Source organism: Scyliorhinus torazame, chromosome 2 (assembly GCF_047496885.1).
Source record: "Scyliorhinus torazame isolate Kashiwa2021f chromosome 2, sScyTor2.1, whole genome shotgun sequence".
NCBI classification, from domain to species: Eukaryota; Metazoa; Chordata; class Chondrichthyes; order Carcharhiniformes; family Scyliorhinidae; genus Scyliorhinus; species Scyliorhinus torazame.
This window is the reverse complement of record NC_092708.1, coordinates 173,911,994-173,931,306: the sequence shown is the minus strand read 5'-3', so window position 1 is coordinate 173,931,306 and position 19,313 is coordinate 173,911,994. Positions and strand designations below refer to the sequence as shown.

The window sequence follows — 19,313 nt, the reverse complement described above, 5'->3', positions numbered from 1 at the left end:
CACAATATATATTAATGATTTGGGTGAGGGAACCAGATGTAACGTCTCAAAGTTTGCAGATGATACCAAATTAGGTGGGAGGGTGAATTGTGACGAGGATGCAGGGATCCAAAGCAAGATCTGGACAGGTTGGGTGAGTGGGCATATCAATAGCAGATGCAGTATAATTTGGAAAAGTGTGAGGTTATTCACTTTGGAAGCAAAAACAGGAAGGCAGATTACTACCTGAATGGTTGTAAATTGGAATAGGGGAGTGTGCAGCCGGACCTGGTTGTCCTTGTGCACCATTCGCTGAAGGTAAGCATGCAGGTGCAGCAGGCGGTAAAGAAGGCTAATGGTATGTTGGCCTTCATTGCGAGAGGTTTCGAGTACAGAAGCAGGGATGTGTTGCTGCAATTGTACAGGGCCTTGGTGAAGCCACACCTGGAGTATTGTGTGCAGTTTTGGTCTCCTTCTCTGAGGAAGGAGGTTCTTGCTCTCTCTCTCTCTCTCTCTCTCTCTCTCTCTCTCTCTCTCTCTAGTGCAGCGAAGATTTTCCAGACTGATTCCAGGGATGGCGGGACTGTCATATGAGGAGAGATTGACTAGGTTGGGATTGTTCTCGCTGGAGTTCGGAAGAATGAGGGGATCTCATAGAGACTTATAAAATTCTAACAGGGCTAGACAGGGTAGATGCAGGGAAGGGTAGATGCAGGGAAGGTGTTACCCATGATGTGTGTGTCCAGAACCAGAGGTCACAGTCTGAGGAATCAGGGTAAACCATTTCGGACAGAGATAAGAAGACAATTCTTCACACACAGTGGTGAGCCTGTGGAATTCATTGCCACAGGAAGTAGTTGATGCTAAAACTTTTAATATATTCAAGAGGCGGTTAGATATAGCACTTGGGGAGAATTGGATCAAAGGCTATGGGGAGAAAGCAGGATTAGGCTATTGAGTTGGATGATCAGCCATGATCGTAATGAATGGCGGAGCAGGCTCGAAGGGCCATAAGGCCTCCTCCTGCTATCTTCTATGTATCTATGTAAGAAGTTTATAGGCCATATAACAATAGTTATATTGTTGGACAAAGTGTTAAGTAAGAAATAATTGGAGTTTTTAACAAAGGCATGGACTAATGCATTAAAATGGCAAAAGTGTCTGGAAGATGAATTTGTAGAATGCTTTCACAGTTTCCTGGAACAATATGTGGTGGAACTAACTGTTAGAGCGATTTTAGATTTTGTATTGTGTGATGAGGCAAGGAAAATTAATAATTTCATAGTAAAAGATCACTGGGAAATGTGATCATAATAAAGTAAATTCCATATTGGGAAGTTTGAAAATGAGCTACTCCTGTCCCAAACAGAAATGTCCAATTTTTTTAAAACAGTGACATAGTTTGAGAGGGGTGTTAGCAAAGATTGATTGAGGAAATAGATGAAAAGCTCTGGTAATTGAAAGAAACAATTCAAAATATTCAACAAAAATACATTCCATTTAAAAATTAAAACTGCAGGAAAAATCTATCCATGGCTCATTAGTGAAGCTAATGAGAGTATTAGATAAAAGAAAAGATTTCTAATATGACAAAGCATTGTAGTTAACTTGAGAATAGGGAGTGTTTTGGAAACCAGCAAAGTTGATGAAAATTGAAAAATTAGACCATGAGAGTAAATTACCCAGGAGTATAAAAACAAATCTTAAGAGCTTTTGCAGGTATATACAAGTCAGGGGAGTAGCTAAAGTACATGTTAGTCCTTAAGAGCTAGTGTCAGGAAAAAGTGTTATGGAGAATGATGGAGTATGTCAAAAATCCCATTTCCAACAGCTGAACCACCGGCGTACAGTGAAGAGCCATAGGCATCATAGGAAAAACATTTCCCACACCAAATGATTAGGATTTGGAATGCGCAACCTGATGCTGGAGACTGATATAGTAGTAGCTTTCAAAAGGCAATTGGATATCAACTTGGAGAATTAAATTGCAGGACTATGGAACAAAAGTTGGGAGATTGGGCCAAACTGGATTATTCTTTCAAATAACCAGTGTAGACTTCATGGGCTGAATGGCCTTCTTGTACTTTTCTGTCTATAATTCAATGAAAAGGTTTTACAATGGGGAGGAAGGGAAAGTAGTCAATGCAATAGTCCCTCTGCTCAGTACAAACATTTGTACTATTGATCACACCTGTTGTCTTGGCTGCAGTGGGTACATGCTATCATGGCCACAAAGTAGAATGAGATTTAAGATAATATATTTTAAAACTGTCTTTCAAATACTGAGAAATGTGTTTCTACACATAGGTATGAATTGGATGACATACCATTCTCTGTACCTGCTTCATCTGAAGTCGATGACCTCAGTAAAGTTATCAACAAGCTCCTGGATGCAAAACATGGTGAGTTTATGCTATTTGTGAGTGCCAGCCAATTGATCCAATTTTTTTTTTTTTTTTAATAAATATTTTATTGAAAATTTTTGGTCAACCAACACAGTACATTGTGCATCCTTTACACAATATTATAACAGCACAAATAACAATGACCTATTTTATATAAACAAAAAAAAAGAATAAATATTAAATAACAAAAATGAAAACTAGCCCTAATTGGCAACTGCCTTGTCACAAGTTACAAAGGCCAAAACATCGGCCTCTCTCGCCTCCTGCACTCCCGGCTCTCGTGCAACCCCAAATATAGCCAACCCCCAGCTTGGTTCGACCCGGACCCCCACTACTTTCGAAAGCACCTTTGTTACCCCCATCCAAAACCCCCGTAGTGCCGGGCATGACCAAAACATATGGGTATGATTCGCTGGGCTTCTCGATCACCTCGCACACCTATCCTCCACCCCAAAAAATTTACTGAGCCGTGCTCCAGTCATATGCGCCCTGTGTAATACCTTAAACTGAATCAGGCTTAGCCTGGCACACGAGGACGACGAGTTTACCCTGCTTAGGGCATCTGCCCACAGCCCCTCCTCGATCTCCTCCCCCAGCTCTTCTTCCCATTTCCCTTTTAGTTCATCTACCATAGTCTCCCCTTCGTCCCTCATTTCCCTATATATATCTGACACCTTACCATCCCCCACCCATGTCTTTGAGATCACTCTGTCCTGCACCTCTTGTGTCGGGAGCTGCGGAAATTCCCTCACCTGTTGCCTCGCAAAAGCCCTCAGTTGCATATACCTGAATGCATTCCCTTGGGGCAACCCATATTTCTCGGTCAGCGCTCCCAGACTCGCGAACTTCCCATCCACAAATAGATCTTTCAGTTGCGTTATTCCTGCTCTTTGCCACATTCCATATCCCCCATCCATTCCCCCCGGGGCAAACCTATGGTTGTTTCTTATCGGGGACCCCCCCAAGGCTCCAATCTTTCCCCTATGCCGTCTCCACTGTCCCCAAATCTTCAGTGTAGCTACCACCACCGGGCTTGTGGTGTAGTTCCTCGGTGAGAACGGCAATGGGGCTGTCACCATAGCCTGCAGGCTAGTCCCCCTACAGGACGCCCTCTCTAATCTCTTCCACGCCGCTCCCTCCTCCTCTCCCATCCACTTACTCACCATTGAAATATTAGCGGCCCAATAGTACTCACTTAGGCTCGGTAGTGCCAGCACCCCCCTATCCCTGCTACGCTGTAAGAATCCCTTCCTCACTCTCGGGGTCTTCCCGGCCCAAACAAAACCCATGATGCTCTTTTCAATCCTTTTAAAAAAAGCCTTCGTGATCACCACCGGGAGGCATTGAAACACAAAGAGGAATCTCGGGAGGACCACCATCTTAACCGCCTGCACCCTCCCTGCCATTGACAGGGCTACCATATCCCATCTCTTGAAATCTTCCTCCATCTGTTCCACCAACCGCGTTAAATTTAACCTGTGCAATGTGCCCCAATTCTTAGCTATCTGGATCCCCAGGTAACGAAAGTCTCTTGTTACCTTCCTCAACGGTAGGTCCTCTATTTCTCTACTCTGCTCCCCTGGATGCACCACAAACAACTCACTCTTCCCCATGTTTAATTTATACCCTGAAAAATCCCCAAACTCCCCAAGTATCCGCATTATTTCTGGCATCCCCTCCGCCGGATCCGCCACATATAGTAGCAAATCGTCCGCATACAAAGATACCCGGTGTTCTTCTCCCCTTAGTACTCCCCTCCACTTCTTGGAACCCCTCAACGCTATCGCCAGGGGCTCAATCGCCAGTGCAAACAATAATGGGGACAGAGGGCATCCCTGCCTTGTCCCTCTATGGAGCCGAAAATATGCCGATCCCCGTCCATTCGTGACCACGCTCGCCACTGGGGCCCTACACAATAGCTGCACCCATCTAACATACCCCTCTCCAAAACCAAATCTCCTCAACACCTCCCACAAATAATCCCATTCCACTCTATCAAATGCTTTCTCGGCATCCATCGCCACTACTATCGCTGTTTCTCCCTCTGGTGGGGCCATCATCATTACCCCTAACAACCTCCGTATATTCGTGTTCAGCTGTCTCCCCTTCACAAACCCAGTTTGGTCCTCGTGGACCACCCCCGGGACACATTCCTCTATTCTCATTGCCATTACCTTGGCCAGGACCTTGGCATCCACATTTAGGAGGGAAATTGGTCTGTAGGACCCGCATTGTAGCGGGTCCTTTTCCTTCTTTAAGAGAAGCGATATCGTTGCTTCAGACATAGTCGGGGGCAGTTGTCCCCTTTCCTTTGCCTCATTAAAGGTCCTCGTCAGTACCGGGGCGAGCAAGTCCAAATATTTTCTATAGAATTCGACTGGGAATCCGTCCGGTCCCGGGGCCTTTCCCGTCTGCATGCTCCTAATACCTTTCACCACTTCTTCTACCTCGATCTGTGCTCCCAGTCCCACCCTTTCCTGCTCTTTCACCTTGGGAATTTCCAGCCGATCCAAAAAGTCCATCATTCTCTCCCTCCCATCCGGGGGTTGAGCTTCATATAATTTTTTATAAAATGTCTTAAACACTTCATTCACTCTCTCCGCTCCCCGCTCCGTCTCTCCTTCCTCGTCCCTCACTCCCCCTATTTCCCTCGCTGCTCCCCTTTTCCTCAATTGGTGTGCCAGCAACCTGCTTGCCTTCTCCCCATATTCATACTGTACACCCTGTGCCTTCCTCCATTGTGCCTCTGCAGTGCCTGTAGTCAGCAAGTCAAATTCCACATGCAGCCTTTGCCTTTCCCTGTACAATCCCTCCTCCGGTGCTTCCGCATATTGTCTGTCCACTCTCAAAAGTTCTTGCAGCAACCGCTCCCGTTCCTTACTCTCCTGCTTCCCTTTATGTGCCCTTATTGATATCAGCTCCCCCCTAACCACCGCCTTCAACGCCTCCCAGACCACTCCCACCTGGACCTCCCCATTGTCATTGAGTTCCAAGTACTTTTCAATACATCCCCTCACCCTTAGACACACCCCCTCATCCGCCATTAGTCCCATGTCCATTCTCCAGGGTGGGCGCCCTCCTGTTTCCTCCCCTATCTCCAAGTCCACCCAGTGTGGGGCGTGATCCGAAATGGCTATAGCTGTATACTCCGTTCCCCTCACCTTCGGGATCAATGCCCTACCCAGCACAAAAAAGTCTATGCGCGAGTAGACTTTATGAACATAGGAGAAAAACGAGAACTCCTTACTCCTAGGTCTACTGAATCTCCACGGGTCTACCCCTCCCATCTGCTCCATAAAATCTTTAAGCACCTTGGCTGCTGCCGGCCTCCTTCCAGTCCTGGACTTCGACCTATCCAGCCCTGGTTCCAACACCGTGTTAAAGTCTCCCCCCATTATCAGCTTTCCCGTCTCTAGGTCCGGAATGCGTCCTAGCATCCGCCTCATAAAATTGGCATCATCCCAGTTCGGGGCATACACGTTTACCAAAACCACCGTCTCTCCCTGTAGTTTGCCACTAACCATCACGTATCTGCCCCCGTTATCCGCCACTATAGTCTTTGCCTCGAACATTACCCGCTTCCCCACTAATATAGCCACCCCCCTGTTTTTCGCATCTAGCCCCGAATGGAACACCTGCCCCACCCATCCTTTGCGCAGCCTAACCTGGTCTATCAGTTTCAGGTGCGTTTCCTGTAACATAACCACATCTGCTTTAAGATTCTTAAGGTGTGCGAGTACCCGTGCCCTCTTTATCGGCCCGTTCAGCCCTCTCACGTTCCACGTGATCAGCCGAGTTGGGGGGGCTTCCCACCCCCCCCCCCTTGCCGATTAGCCATCATCTTTTTCCAGCTTCTCACCCAGTTCCCACGCAGCTGTATCTCCCCCAGGCGGTGCCCCCCGCCCATCTTCTCCCGTACCCGCTCCCTCCTTTCCCCAGCAGCAGCAACCCAGTAATTCCCCCCTTCCACCCCCCCCCGCTAGACCCCCCGCTAGCGTAATTACTCCCCCCATGTTGCTCCCAGAAGTCAGCAAACTCTGGCTGACCTCGGCTTCCCCCCGTGACCACGGCTCGCACCGTGCGACGCCCCCTCCTTCCTGCTTCTCTATTCCCGCCATAATTATCATAGCGCGGGAGCCAAGCCCGCGCTTCTCCCTTGGCCCCGCCCCCCATGGCCAACGCCCCATCTCCTCTCCCTCCCCACCTCCCCCCATCACCCCCTGTGGGAGAGAGAAAAGTTACCACACCGCAGGATTAGAACATAAAACCCCTCTTCGCCCCCCACATTCGCCCCACCACTTTGTCCAAACGTTCTTTTTAATAATCCACTCATTCCAGTTTTTCTTCTACAATAAAAGTCCACGCTTCATCCGCCGTCTCAAAGTAGTGGTGCCTCCCTTGATATGTGACCCACAGTCTTGCCGGTTGCAGCATTCCAAATTTTATCTTCTTTTTATGAAGCACCGCCTTGGCCCGATTAAAGCTCGCCCTCCTTCTCGCCACCTCCGCACTCCAGTCTTGATAAACGCGGATCACCGCGTTCTCCCATTTACTGCTCCGGGTTTTCTTCGCCCATCTAAGGACCATTTCACTATCCTTAAAACGGAGGAATCTTACCACTATGGCTCTGGGAGTTTCTCCTGCTCTCGGTCCTCGCGCCATAACTCGGTATGCTCCCTCCACCTCCAACGGACCCGCCGGGGCCTCCGCTCCCATTAACGAGTGCAGCATCGTGCTCACATATGCCCCGACGTCCGCACCCTCCACACCTTCAGGAAGACCAAGAATCCTCAGGTTGTTCCTCCTTGCGTTGTTCTCCAGTGCCTCCAGCCTCTCCACACATCGTTTCTGATGTGCCTCCTGTATCTCCGTCTTCACCACCAGGCCCTGTATATCGTCCTCATTCTCGGCTGCCTTCGCCTTCACGACCCGAAGCTCCCGCTCCTGGGTCTTTTGTTCCTCCTTTAGCCCTTCGATCGCCTGTAGTATCGGGGCCAACAGCTCTTTCTTCATTTCCTTTTTTATCTCTTCCACGCAGCATTTCAAGAACTCTTGTTGTTCAGGGCCCCATGTGAAACTGCCACCTTCCGACGCCATCTTGGTTTTTGCTTGCCTTCCTTGCCGCTGTTCCAAAGGATCTGCTGCAATCCGGCCACTTTCCTCTCCTTTTTCCATCCGTGTCCAGGGGGAATTCCCTTCTGGTTTACCGCACGGTGTTTTTAGCCGTTACAATTGCCGTTGGGGCTCCTATCAAGAGCCCAAAAGTCCGTTCCACCGGGAGCTGCCGAAACGTGCGACTCAGCTGGTCATCGCCGCACCCGGAACTTCAATTGATCCAATTTATATGTGCCAGCCGGCACTTGTTATGATAAACCAGATTATGATTCAAAACATTTTTCAATGCCATATGTGGGTCCTTGTGCTGAGAATCCTGGGTTTGAATCCATAGCACAATACTGCCCAGACTGCCATTTGACTGAGATGGCAAGGATGGATTGTGTGGAAAATGCAAAAGACTGGTATTGGTCCAGTATGGGGTGCCCTTTTAATGTTAACATTGTGTAAAGGGAGCTTTACGCTGTATCTTGCCACAATCAATTCACTATGTGACAAAAGTAATATGTGGAAGATGTTCACATTTCCAGCATTTATCATGGTCTTCAGGCCTTAGTACTTTGAGTATGATTGTCTATTTGAACTCAGGGCTCAGGAAGATTTGTAGATTATGATCAGAAGTCTGGGTGGCTTGTTTAGGGGGGTGGGTGGCTGTTGGGGGGGGGGGGGGGGGGGGGAGGGGTGGTGCTATGTATGTTTGTTCTTTGTTTTATATGTGAAGCACCTGATGTCAGGTTTCTTTCTTGCAGCTAATCACAAGCATACAGACTTTGATTTCCTTATTAAGGACCAGTTCCTACGGCTAGCACTGGGTAAGCACATGGAAGTGGAAAACATTTCAACGGTAAGTCACCACAAACCGACTTTCGTGAAAATTCATTAATGCAGAGCTCCCTATCACCCGGTCTAGGAGAATACAGCATATAATGTTTTTCTGGAAGCAGCAGCAAGAAATGTAGTTGGTTAGTGACCAAATTGAAGAAAGAGCATTAATGTAATCTTTTTGTCCCATACTAGGAAGAGGTGGTTGAGATTGAATATGTGGAAAGATACAGTGCCCCTCAGCCAGAAGAGTGCTTGTTCCATGATGATTGGGTCAGTGCAGTGGAGGCACAGGGAGAATGGTAAGAACGGTATTGATCAAAGCCATTTTGTGCTGGGACACCTGAAAATAGTGGGAAATTGGTTTGGAAAGTCTGTTGCTGAAAATATAAACAGCATTTTTGGTAATAGTGAGGGTCAGTGATAGCTCATTTGCCATTAGGGCTTAAAACTTTGCAGAGCAGCTTGGTTATTTATCATTTCCTTTTTCAAACCTTTTAATGTTTCTACTGGGGTTCAGTCTGGTTCGAACAATGAATGGTCTCTGATCTAACTGATCCATAGCACCTAACATAACAGACTTGTATGACAGCGACAGTGGGGAAACTCACCTTTTTCAGTAGTACTGCTAGATTGTGCCACTTAGGCTGAATCCCATCAGTTGCAAATTATCCGGTGTTGATACAGATGTTTTTGGATTGGTGATGATTCTTCATCTTTTGCCTTCCTCCTTTTTCTGTTCTTACCTGGCTGCACTCTAGAAACTAATCCTGGACTCAGTTCCTTAAAAGAGTACTGCATTTATGGAGATCTTTAAGATGAGAGTAGGATGAGAGAAGTGACCTGTATTGTTTGCATTAATATGACCAAGTAAAGTATCAATACCTGCCAACACCATTCAACATTGAGTGGTATATTTTCAAGCAAATAGGTTTATCAAGCACAATAAAAGCAGAAAATGCTGTAAATACTCAGCTGGCATGGCAGCACCTGTGGAAAACAGAGTTAATGCTTCAGGTTAGTGACACCTTTGTTCATTTTGAAATGTTAACTCTGTTTTCTCTCTCCCAGAGACTGCCGGATCTGCTGGCCATTTCCAGCATTTTCAGTTATTTTAGACTCCCAGCATCTGTGGTACTCTGCTCTTATAAATTTGTCAAGCACTGCTGTTTGGAAATGGTGTCCTTTCATCAGCTCATGTCTAGCTTTTAATAAATTCAACACTTACTGTGGTTATTTTATGTTCTTTCAGGATTCTCACAGGATCGTATGACAAAATTGCTCATATTTGGACTTTAGATGGCCGACCACTCATGGCTCTTTCCGGACACACTGAAGTAGTCAAAGATATAGCGTGGATCAGGAAAGGTGAATCTCTTGATAGTCTTAAGTTAAAATAACTATAGCCTAATGGGGTCTATTTTTAAAGAATCTGGATCTGCAAATGTTCTTGTATCACTGGGCTAAATCGCTGGCTTTTAAAGCAGACCAAGGCAGGCCAGCAGCATGGTTCAATTCCGGTACCAGCCTCCCCGAACAGGCGCCGGAATGTGGCGACTAGGGGCTTTTCACAGTAACTTCATTGAAGCCTACTCGTGACAATGAGCGATTTTCATTTCATTTCATATCTGTTGTAATCATTCAGTAAATTGCAAGATTATGTATTTTATGCTATTCGAGGACGTTTTACAGTATTGTGTAGCTCACTGGGAGTCTCTTGTGGCAGTAAAAGACCGTGCAGCACAGATGAAGGTGTAAACTGATTGCATGTTTGAATGCACTGCCGGTTGTTGGTTAGTAAAGATCGTTCTATTAAGTCTGTCTGATTTGTATAACGTTTAATTGTGTAATGGTCTAATTTTGAACTTCATCTGAGTGGCTATCATTAAATGCATGGTTTGTGATATTATCTATCAAATGTATAATATTGCCTTTGCATTAGATTTCTCATACCATTGCATCAGCTACTCTGGTTCCCCTGATTTTTAAAAACAAAGTAGAATTTTTGAGGTTTCTTCGTAAATGTTTGAGTTTAGGGTCTGGGATGTTCACACAAGTTTTGAGTTCCTTACTTAATGTACATCGAAAATTAGGAGAGTAATAGAATACATCTTATAATAGTTGTTATTTGGAACATGAATGTGCTGAATCTACTCATTTGAGTTTCATTCCCAAAGACATTTCTGTTGTCTTGACCTCATTATGCCCACATTTTGTGGTTTTAATAATAGTGATAATGAACAGTGATCATTTCCCTACTTTGTAAAACTGACAACTGCATCCCCAGGCGAGCAATTAAATACAGAAATTCAGAAGTTGCTGTCAGTGATTACCAGCTCCTCCACAGGGTGCACTGTTAATGTATTTGCCGATATAAGTCAATTAGAAATCACTGAATTGAAGCTATCTTCCACTTTCTATACTGCTATTCTTGCTGTAAAAACCATTGAAAAGATTATGCCGTGTTAGGTGTCACTGGATTACAGTGAGAAGTCTTACAACACCAGGTTAAAGTCCAACAGGTTTGTTTCAAACACGTGTTTGAAACAAACCTGTTGGACTTTAACCTGGTGTTGTAAGACTTCTTACTGTGCTCACCCCAGTCCAACGCCAGCATCTCCACATCATGGATGATTTACAGCAAGGTCAGTCAAAATTACTTTTAAATGACATCTCTGGCACTAAAAAACGAATATTATGTTTATGAAATGTAATTTTTTTTTCCATTCCATGCTACAAATTTCATAGCCTTTTAAAATCTATATTTTTAAGTTTATGATATTTCAGATTGTACTGTTATCCCATATGTCTTGATCTTTATTTCGCTTTCTAGAAAACATGAATGATAAAAACCTACTTGTTTCTTTCTGATGTTCTGTCTGTGGGCATCCTTCAATGTGATTGGCTATTAAGCCTACTTGATGACAACACTACTACTGGTTGCAAGAAGTATCCCCTACAGCTGGTGCCAAATCAAATTAACCGTGCCAAAGATGAAATTTACGCCCTAAGAGCTCTAGGGAAACTTTTATGTCGTTTTCTTTGAGGATATTTTCTTTGGGGTCACTTTGCTTTGTTTCATAGAATAGTTTTAAAATTCTTTAATGGGATGTAGGCAATGCTGTGTAAGAGTCCTTTCTAGTTTCCCTTATTTCCCTCTGTTATTTTGATCCATGGAAGCTTAATGTACATTTATTAAGTCAAGCAGCAGAAGGAAGGAGGAATTGAAGAAGTTGTAACATAGTATATAGTACTGTTAACCTTGGACAACAAGTACCAGACTTTTTGGCACCCGGGAGATTTGGGGGGGGCGGAAGTGGGGGTGCTCTGTTCACTTGATTAGCCGGTGGCCAATGAATTGCTCAAAAGGCTGTATTCTGCCAGGTAACAGTGGTGAATGGGTCCTACTTGAGTGGAATGATTTTCAGAGACCCTGAAAACTCCAGGAAGGACCTGCCTTTGTCTGTCTGTGTGCCTGTCACTCTCGCTCTTTCTCTCAACCATAACACGTGGCCAATCCACCTAACCTGCACATCTTTGGATTGTTAGAGGAAACCGAAGTGCCTGGAGGAAAGCCACGTGGAGAATGTGTAGATTCCACAAACAGTCGACCAAGGTTACTGGGTCGCTGGTGCTGTGGGGCAGCGGTGCTAACCACTGTGCCACCATGCCATTTTTACTTATGGTTTTCACCCCTCTCCTCCCACCTGTGCTTGTCTGACTTGTGTGTGTAGAGGGTGGGGCGGGGGGGGCAAGTTAAAGTGGGGATTAGGAATTATTGATAGTTAACCAGTTGTCTTTGCTGCATATTTTGTTATTGTTATTGTAAATGAAAAGTAATTGTGTTTAAATTTACAAACCTAATTATTTACAAACTGTAATTATTGGGCGGCCAAAAACTTTGTTTCTTTTTCCAAGAATTACTGGTTAATTCCATTGTTTTGCGACTCCAGGTCAAGTGGGACTGGAATTGACCGCGCACCAGCCCAGGGTGCCGTAACAGTTGGCATGGCCAGAATTTGTTGCCCATTCCTAATTGCCCAAGAACTGAGTCATTTGCAATGCCATTTCAGGGGGCAGTTAACAGTCAACCACATTACTGTGGATTAGAGTGGCATGTAAACCAGACCAGATTAGGACAGCAGATTGCCTTCCCTAAAGGGCATTAGTGAACCATATGGGATTTTACTGCAAGCGATGATAGTTTCTTGGTCCCATTGCTGTTTCTGGTCATTTGATTTGAGATATGCTGGTTTGGGGCACAGCAATGTTCTTTTCTTCTTTGCTTACTTAGTTTTAGTTTTACACTTACTCTTTTTTAAAAATAATTTTTATTAAAGTTTTCACAAAATATCAACAACAAAATGTAAAAGGAACAGAATAGAGTTAAATACAAAACAACCCCGTGCCCCCCTCCCCCTATTCATAAATAATAAATTAACACCCCGAATTAACACATAGCAGATATATACACCCCCTCAGACCCCCCAGTATAGACAAACAAAAGTAAAAATAGAACCCCCCCGGGTTGCTGCTGCTGCTGACCATTGTCTACCGTTCTGCCAGGAAGTCCAAGAACGGTTGCCACCACCTGAAAAACCCTTGCACCGATCCCCTTAATGCAAATTTCACCCTCTCCACTGTCCTCGCTACGCCCTTCCAAAATTCCTCCAGCGCTGGGCATGCCCAGAACATATGGGTGTGGTTTGCTGGCCTCCCTGAGCACCTAACGCACCTGTTCTCACCCCCAAAAAACCGGCTCATCCTTGTCCCGGTCATGTGTGCCCTGTGCAGCACCTTAAACTGTATGAGGCTGAGCCTTGCGCACGAAGAGAAAGCGTTCACCCTCCCAAGGGTATCTAGAACATAGAACATTACAGCGCAGTACAGGCCCTTCGGCCCTCGATGTTGCGCCGACCTGTGAAACCACTCTAAAGCTCATCTACACTATTCCCTTATCGTCCATATGTCTATCCAATGACCATTTGAATACCCTTAGTGTTGGTGAGTCCACTACTGTTGCAGGCAGGGCATTCCACACCCTTACTACTCTCTGAGTAGAGAACCTACCTCTGACATCTGTCTTATATCTATCTCCCCTCAATTTAAAGCTATGTCCCCTCGTGCTAGACATCACCATCCGAGAAAAAGGCTCTCACTGTCCACCCTATCCAATCCTCTGGTCATCTTGTATGCCTCAATTAAGTCACCTCTTAACCTTCTTAACAGCCTCGTTAGAGAGAAGAAGGTTAAGAGGTGACTTAATTGAAGCATAGTCCCTCAGCCTTTCCTCATAAGATTTTCCCTCCATACCAGGCAACATTCTGGTAAATCTCCTCTGCACCCTTTCCAATGCTTCCACATCCTTCCTATAATGCGGCGACCAGAATTGCACGCAATACTCCAAATGCGGCCGCACCAGAGTTTTGTACAGCTGCAACGTGACCTCATGGCTCCGAAACTCAATCCCTCTACCAATAAAAGCTAACACACCGTACGCCTTCTTAACAACCCTCTCAACCTGAGTGGCCACTTTCAGGGATCTATGTACATAGACACCGAGATCTCTCTGCTCATCCACACTGCCAAGAATCTTACCATTAGCCTAGTACTCTGTCTTCCTGTTATTCCTTCCAAAATGAATCACCTCACACTTTTCTGCATTAAACTCCATTTGCCACTTCTCAGCCCAGCGCTGCAGCATATCTATGTCCCTCTGTAACTTGTAGCATCCTTCCGCACTGTCCACAACTCCACCGACTTTAGTGTCATCTGCAAATTTACTCACCCATCCTTCTACACCCTCCTCCAGGTCATTTATAAAAATGACAAACAGCAGTGGCCCCAAAACAGATCCTTGTGGTACACCACTAGTAACTGGACTCCAGTCTGAACACTTCCCATCAACCACCACCCTTTGTCTTCTTCCAGCTAGCCAATTTCTGATCCAAACTGCTAAATCTCCCTTAATCCCATGCTTCCGTATTTTCTGCAGCGCCTACTGTGGGGAACCTTATCAAATGCTTTACTGAAATCCATATACACCACATCAACTGCTTTACCCTCATCCACCTGTTTGGTCACCTTCTCAAAGAACTCAATAAGGTTTGTGAGGCACGACCTACCCTTCGCAAAACCGTGTTGACTATGTCTAATCAAATTATTCCTTTCCAGATGATTATACACCCTATCTCTTTTGTCTTTAAACCTTTCCAAGATTTTGCCCACAACAGAAGTAAGGCTCACTGGTCTATAGTTACCGGGGTTGTCTCTACTCCCCTTCTTGAACAAGGGGACAACATTTGCTATCCTCCAGTCTTCTGGCACTATTCCTGTTGACAAAGATGACTTAAAGATCAAAGCCATAGGCTCAGCAATCTCCTCCTTAGCTTCCCAGAGAATCCTAGGATAAATCCCATCCGGCCCAGGGGACTTATCTATTTTCACCCTTTCCAGACTTGTTAACACCTCCTCCTTGTGAACCTCAAGCCCTTCTAGTCTAGTAGCCTGAATCTCAGTATTCTCCTCGACAACATTGTCTTTTTTCTGTGTGAATACTGACGGAAAATATTCATTTAGCACCTCTCCTATCTCCTCGGACTCCAAGCACAACTTCCCACTACTGTCCTTGACTGGCCCTACTCTTACCCTCGTCATTCTTTTATTCCTGACATATCTATAGAAAGCTTTAGGGTTATCCTTGATCCTATCTGCCAAAGACTTCTCATGTCCCCTCCTGGCTCTTCGTAGCTCTCTCTTTAGGTCCTTCCTAGCTAACTTGTAACTCTCGAGCGCCCTTACTGAACCTTCATGTCTCATCTTTACATAAGCCGCCTCCTTCCTCTTGACAAGTGTTTCGACTGCCTTAGTAAACCACGGTTCCCTTGCTCGACCACTTCCTGCCTGACAGGTACATACTTATCAAGGACACGCAGTAGCTGTTCCTTGAACAAGCTCCACATTTCCATTGTGCCCATCCCCTGCAGTTTTCCTCGTCATCTGATGCATCCTAAGTCTTGTCTCATCGCATCATAATTGCCTTTTCCCCCAGATATTGCCCTGCGGTATATACCTATCCCTTTCCATCACTAAAGTAAACGTAATCGAATTGTGGTCACTATCACCAAAATGCTCACCTACCTCCAAATTTAACACCTGTCCTGGTTCATTACCCAGTACCAAATCCAATATGGCCTCGCCTCTCGTTGGCCTATCTACATACTGCCCACGTCCCCTCCTCGATCTCCTCCCCCAACTCCTCCTCCCACTTACCTTTCAGCTCCTCCACCGAGGCCTCCTCCTCCTGCATCACCTGGTATGTTGTCGAGATCTTCCCCTCTCCAACCCACACCCCCGAGAGCACCCTATCCTGTACCGTACGTGGCAGCAGCAGCGGGAATTCCACCACTTGCCACCTGGCAAACACCCTTACCTGTAGATACCTAAAGGTGTTCCCCGGGGGGGAGCCCGTACTTCTCCTCCAGCTCACCCAGGCTCGCGGACTTCCCATCCACAAACAGGTCCTCCAACCTTCTTATCCCTGCCCTGTGCCACCCCGAAAACCCTCCATCTATTCTCCCTGGGACAAACCGGTGGTTCCCCCGTGTCAGGGTCCACACCGAGGCCCCCACTTCCCCCCTGTGCCGCCTCCATTGCCTCCAGATTTTGAGGGTATCCGCCACCACCGGGCTCGTGGTATACCTCATTGGAGGCAGCGGCGCCGTTGCCAGCGCCTCCAGACTCGTACCCTCACAAGACGCCATCTCCAGCCTCTTCCATGCAGCCACCTCCCCCTCCATCACCCACTTGCGCACCATCACCGCATTGGCGGCCCAGTAGTACCCACAGGTTGGGCAGCGCCAGCCCCCCCCAATCCCTACTCCGCTCCAGGAACACCCTTCTCACCCTGTGAGTCCCTCGCGCCCACACAAACCCCGTTATGCTCCTGTTGACCCGCCTAAAGAAGGCCTTCGGGTTAGGAATGGGGAGGCACTGGAACAGGAACAAAAACCTTGCGAGCACCGTCATCTTGACTGACTGCACCCTACCCGCCAGGTACAGCGGCAACGCGTCTCACCTCTTAAACTCCTCCTCCATTTGCTCCACCAGCCTCGTGAAATTAAGTCTATGCAGGGCCCCCAGCTCCTGGCCACCTGGACCCCAAAATACCTGAAGCTCCTCTCCGCCCTTTTTAGTGGGAGCTCGCCAATCCCCCTCTCCTGGTCCCCTGGGTGAACCACGAACAACTCGCTCTTCCCCATGTTGAGCTTGTACCCTGAGAAATCCCCGAACTCCCTGAGGACCCTCATTACCTCCGGCATTCCCCCCACCGGGTCCGCCATATATAGCAGCAAGTCGTCCGCATATAGCGACACCCTATACTCCTCCCCACCCCGCACCAACCCCCTCCAGTTCCTCGACTCCCTCAGTGCCATAGCCAGGGGTTCAATCGACAGTGCGAAGAGCAGGGGGGACAGGGGACACCCCTGCCTCGTCCCTCGATGCAACCAAAAGTACTCAGACCTCCTCTTGTTCGTGGCCACACTCGCCATTGGGACCTCGTACAACAGCCTAACCCACCTGATGAACCCCTCCCCAAACCCGAACCACTTCAGCATCTCCCACAAGTACCCCCACTCTACCCTATCGAAGGCTTTCTCAGCGTCCATCGCCACCACTATCTCCGCCTCCCCCTCCCTCGCCAGCATCATAATAATGTTCAGGAGCCTCTGCACATTCACGTTCAACTGCCTCCCCTTCACGAAACCCGTCTGGCTTTCGTGGATAGCCTGCGGCACCCAATCCTCAATTCTCGTGGCTAAGACCTTCGCCAGCACCTTGGCATCTACATTTAACAACAAGGAGATCAGTGCCCGGGACATAGTCGGGGCAAAGCCCCCCCTCCCTTGGGGAGGCCCATTGAAGGTCCTAACCAGCAACGGGCTCAACAGGTCCACATATATTTTGTAGAATTTGACCGGGAAACCGTCTGGCCCCGGTGCCTTCCCCGCCTGCATGCTCCCTATCCCTTTGGCCAGCTCCTCCAGCCCAATCGGGGCCCCTAATCCCGCCACCAGTCCCTCCTCCACCTTCGGGAACCTCAATTGGTCCAGAAAGCGGCCCATCCCTCCTTCCTCCAGTGGGGGCTGGGACCGATACAGTTCCTCATAAAAGTCCCTGAAGACCCCATTGATGCCAACCCCACTCCGCACCACACTCCCTCCCCTATCCTTAACTCCCCCGATCTCCCTAGCTGCGTCCCGCTCCCGAAGCTGATGCGCCAGCATCCGGCTTGCCTTTTCCCCATATTTATAAACCGCCCCCTGGGCCTTCCTCCACTGCGCCTCCGCCTTCCTGGTGGTCAACAGATCAAATTCGGCCTGGAGGCTATGCCTCTCCCTCAACAGTCCCTTCTCCGGCACCTCCGCGTACCTCCTGTCTACCCTCACCATCTCCCCCACCAGCCTCTCCCTCTCCCTCTACTCTTTCCTCTCCTTGTGGGCCCTAATGGCGATCACTCTCCCCTAACCACCGCCTTTAGCGCCTCCAAGACCATCCCCACTCGGACCTCCCCGTAATCGTTGGCCTCCAGGTATCTCGCTATGCTTCCTCGGACCCGCTCGCTCACCACCTCGTCCGCCAACAGCCCCACCTCCAAGTGCCACAACGGGCGCTGGTCCCTCTCCTCCGCCAGCTCTAGGTCAACCCAATGCGGGGCGTGATCCGAAATGGCTATCGCCGAGTACTCGGTATCTGCTACTCTCGCTATCAGCGCTCTGCTCATAACAAAAAAGTTGATCCGGGAATAGGCCTTATGAACATGCGAGAAGAATGAAAATTCCCAAGCCCCCGGCCTTGCAACTCTCCAAGGATCCATCCCTCCCATCTGGTCCCCTCAGCACTTTAGCCGCCGCCGGCCTCCTACCCGTCCTAGACCTGGAGCGTTCCAGTGCCGGATCCAACACCGTGTTAAAGTCCTGTCCCCCATTATCAGGCCCCCAATTTCCAAGTCCGGGATCCGACCCAACATGCGCCACATAAAACCCGCATCGTCCCAGTTCGGGGCGTACACGTTGGCCAGCACCACCCTCTCCCCTTGCAGCTTACACTTACCATTACGTACCTTCTGCCATTGTCTGTCACAATACACGACGCCTCGAACGACACCCTCTTTCCCACCAAGATTGCCACCCCCTGATTTTTGGCATCCAGCCCCGAATGAAACACCTGACCTACCCACACCTTCCTCAATCTTACCTGGTCTGCCACCTTCAGGTGTGTCCCCTGGAGCATGACCATATCCGCCTTCAGCCCCTTCAGGTGCGTGAACACCCGGGCCCGCTTTACCGGACCGTTCAGTCCCCTTACGTTCCAGGTTATCAGCCGGATCAGGGGGCTACCCGCCCCCTCCCCCGCCGACTAGCCATAACCTCTCCTCGGCCAGCCACGCGCCCGCACCCCACGCCCTGCCCGTTCCCCACGGCGGCAGACCCCCATCCCAACCCCTCTACTCGCTCCAGCTCCCCGTTGACCATACCAGCAGCAACCCAGTCCCCCCCCCCCCCCCCCCCCCAGCTAAGACCCCTCCTAACTGTTTTGCTCCCCCCATTGCACTCCCGCAAGTCAGCTGACTCCTGCTGACCCCGGCCACTCCCGCCTCTCCTTCGACTCCTCCCATTGTGGGACTTCCCCTCCCCCTGCATTACCCACCAGTAGGCTCTCCGCCTCCCCCTTCCATCCCAAGCACGGGAAAAAAAACCACGCTTCCCCGCCCCCTCCAGCCTTCAGAGCGGGAAAAAGCCCGCGCTTTCCACCTGCCCGGCTCCGCCTCCTCTGCCGCAGCTCCTTTTACAGGCCCAGTCCCCTCACCCCCGACGCGGGGCTCCATCCCCCCTACCGGCCATCTACCCCCTACTCCGTTTACTTGCCCCCCTCCAAGAGCCCACCCGACAGACCCAACCAAAACAGTGCCCAACCCACCCTAACCACCCA

At 48.4% G+C, this 19,313-nt stretch overlaps 1 protein-coding gene across 1 annotated transcript in view; it reads left to right on the top strand.

Annotated features, from left to right (window-relative positions):
* Window positions 1-19,313, top strand: part of wdr12 (WD repeat domain 12) — a 43,627-nt gene that overhangs the window by 5,409 nt on the left and 18,905 nt on the right. The window contains exons 2-5 of the mRNA XM_072480388.1: window positions 2,287-2,381; window positions 8,249-8,343; window positions 8,517-8,623; window positions 9,574-9,689. Coding sequence (XP_072336489.1) covers window positions 2,287-2,381; window positions 8,249-8,343; window positions 8,517-8,623; window positions 9,574-9,689 — 413 coding nt within the window. The remainder of the gene's footprint in view (window positions 1-2,286; window positions 2,382-8,248; window positions 8,344-8,516; window positions 8,624-9,573; window positions 9,690-19,313) is intronic.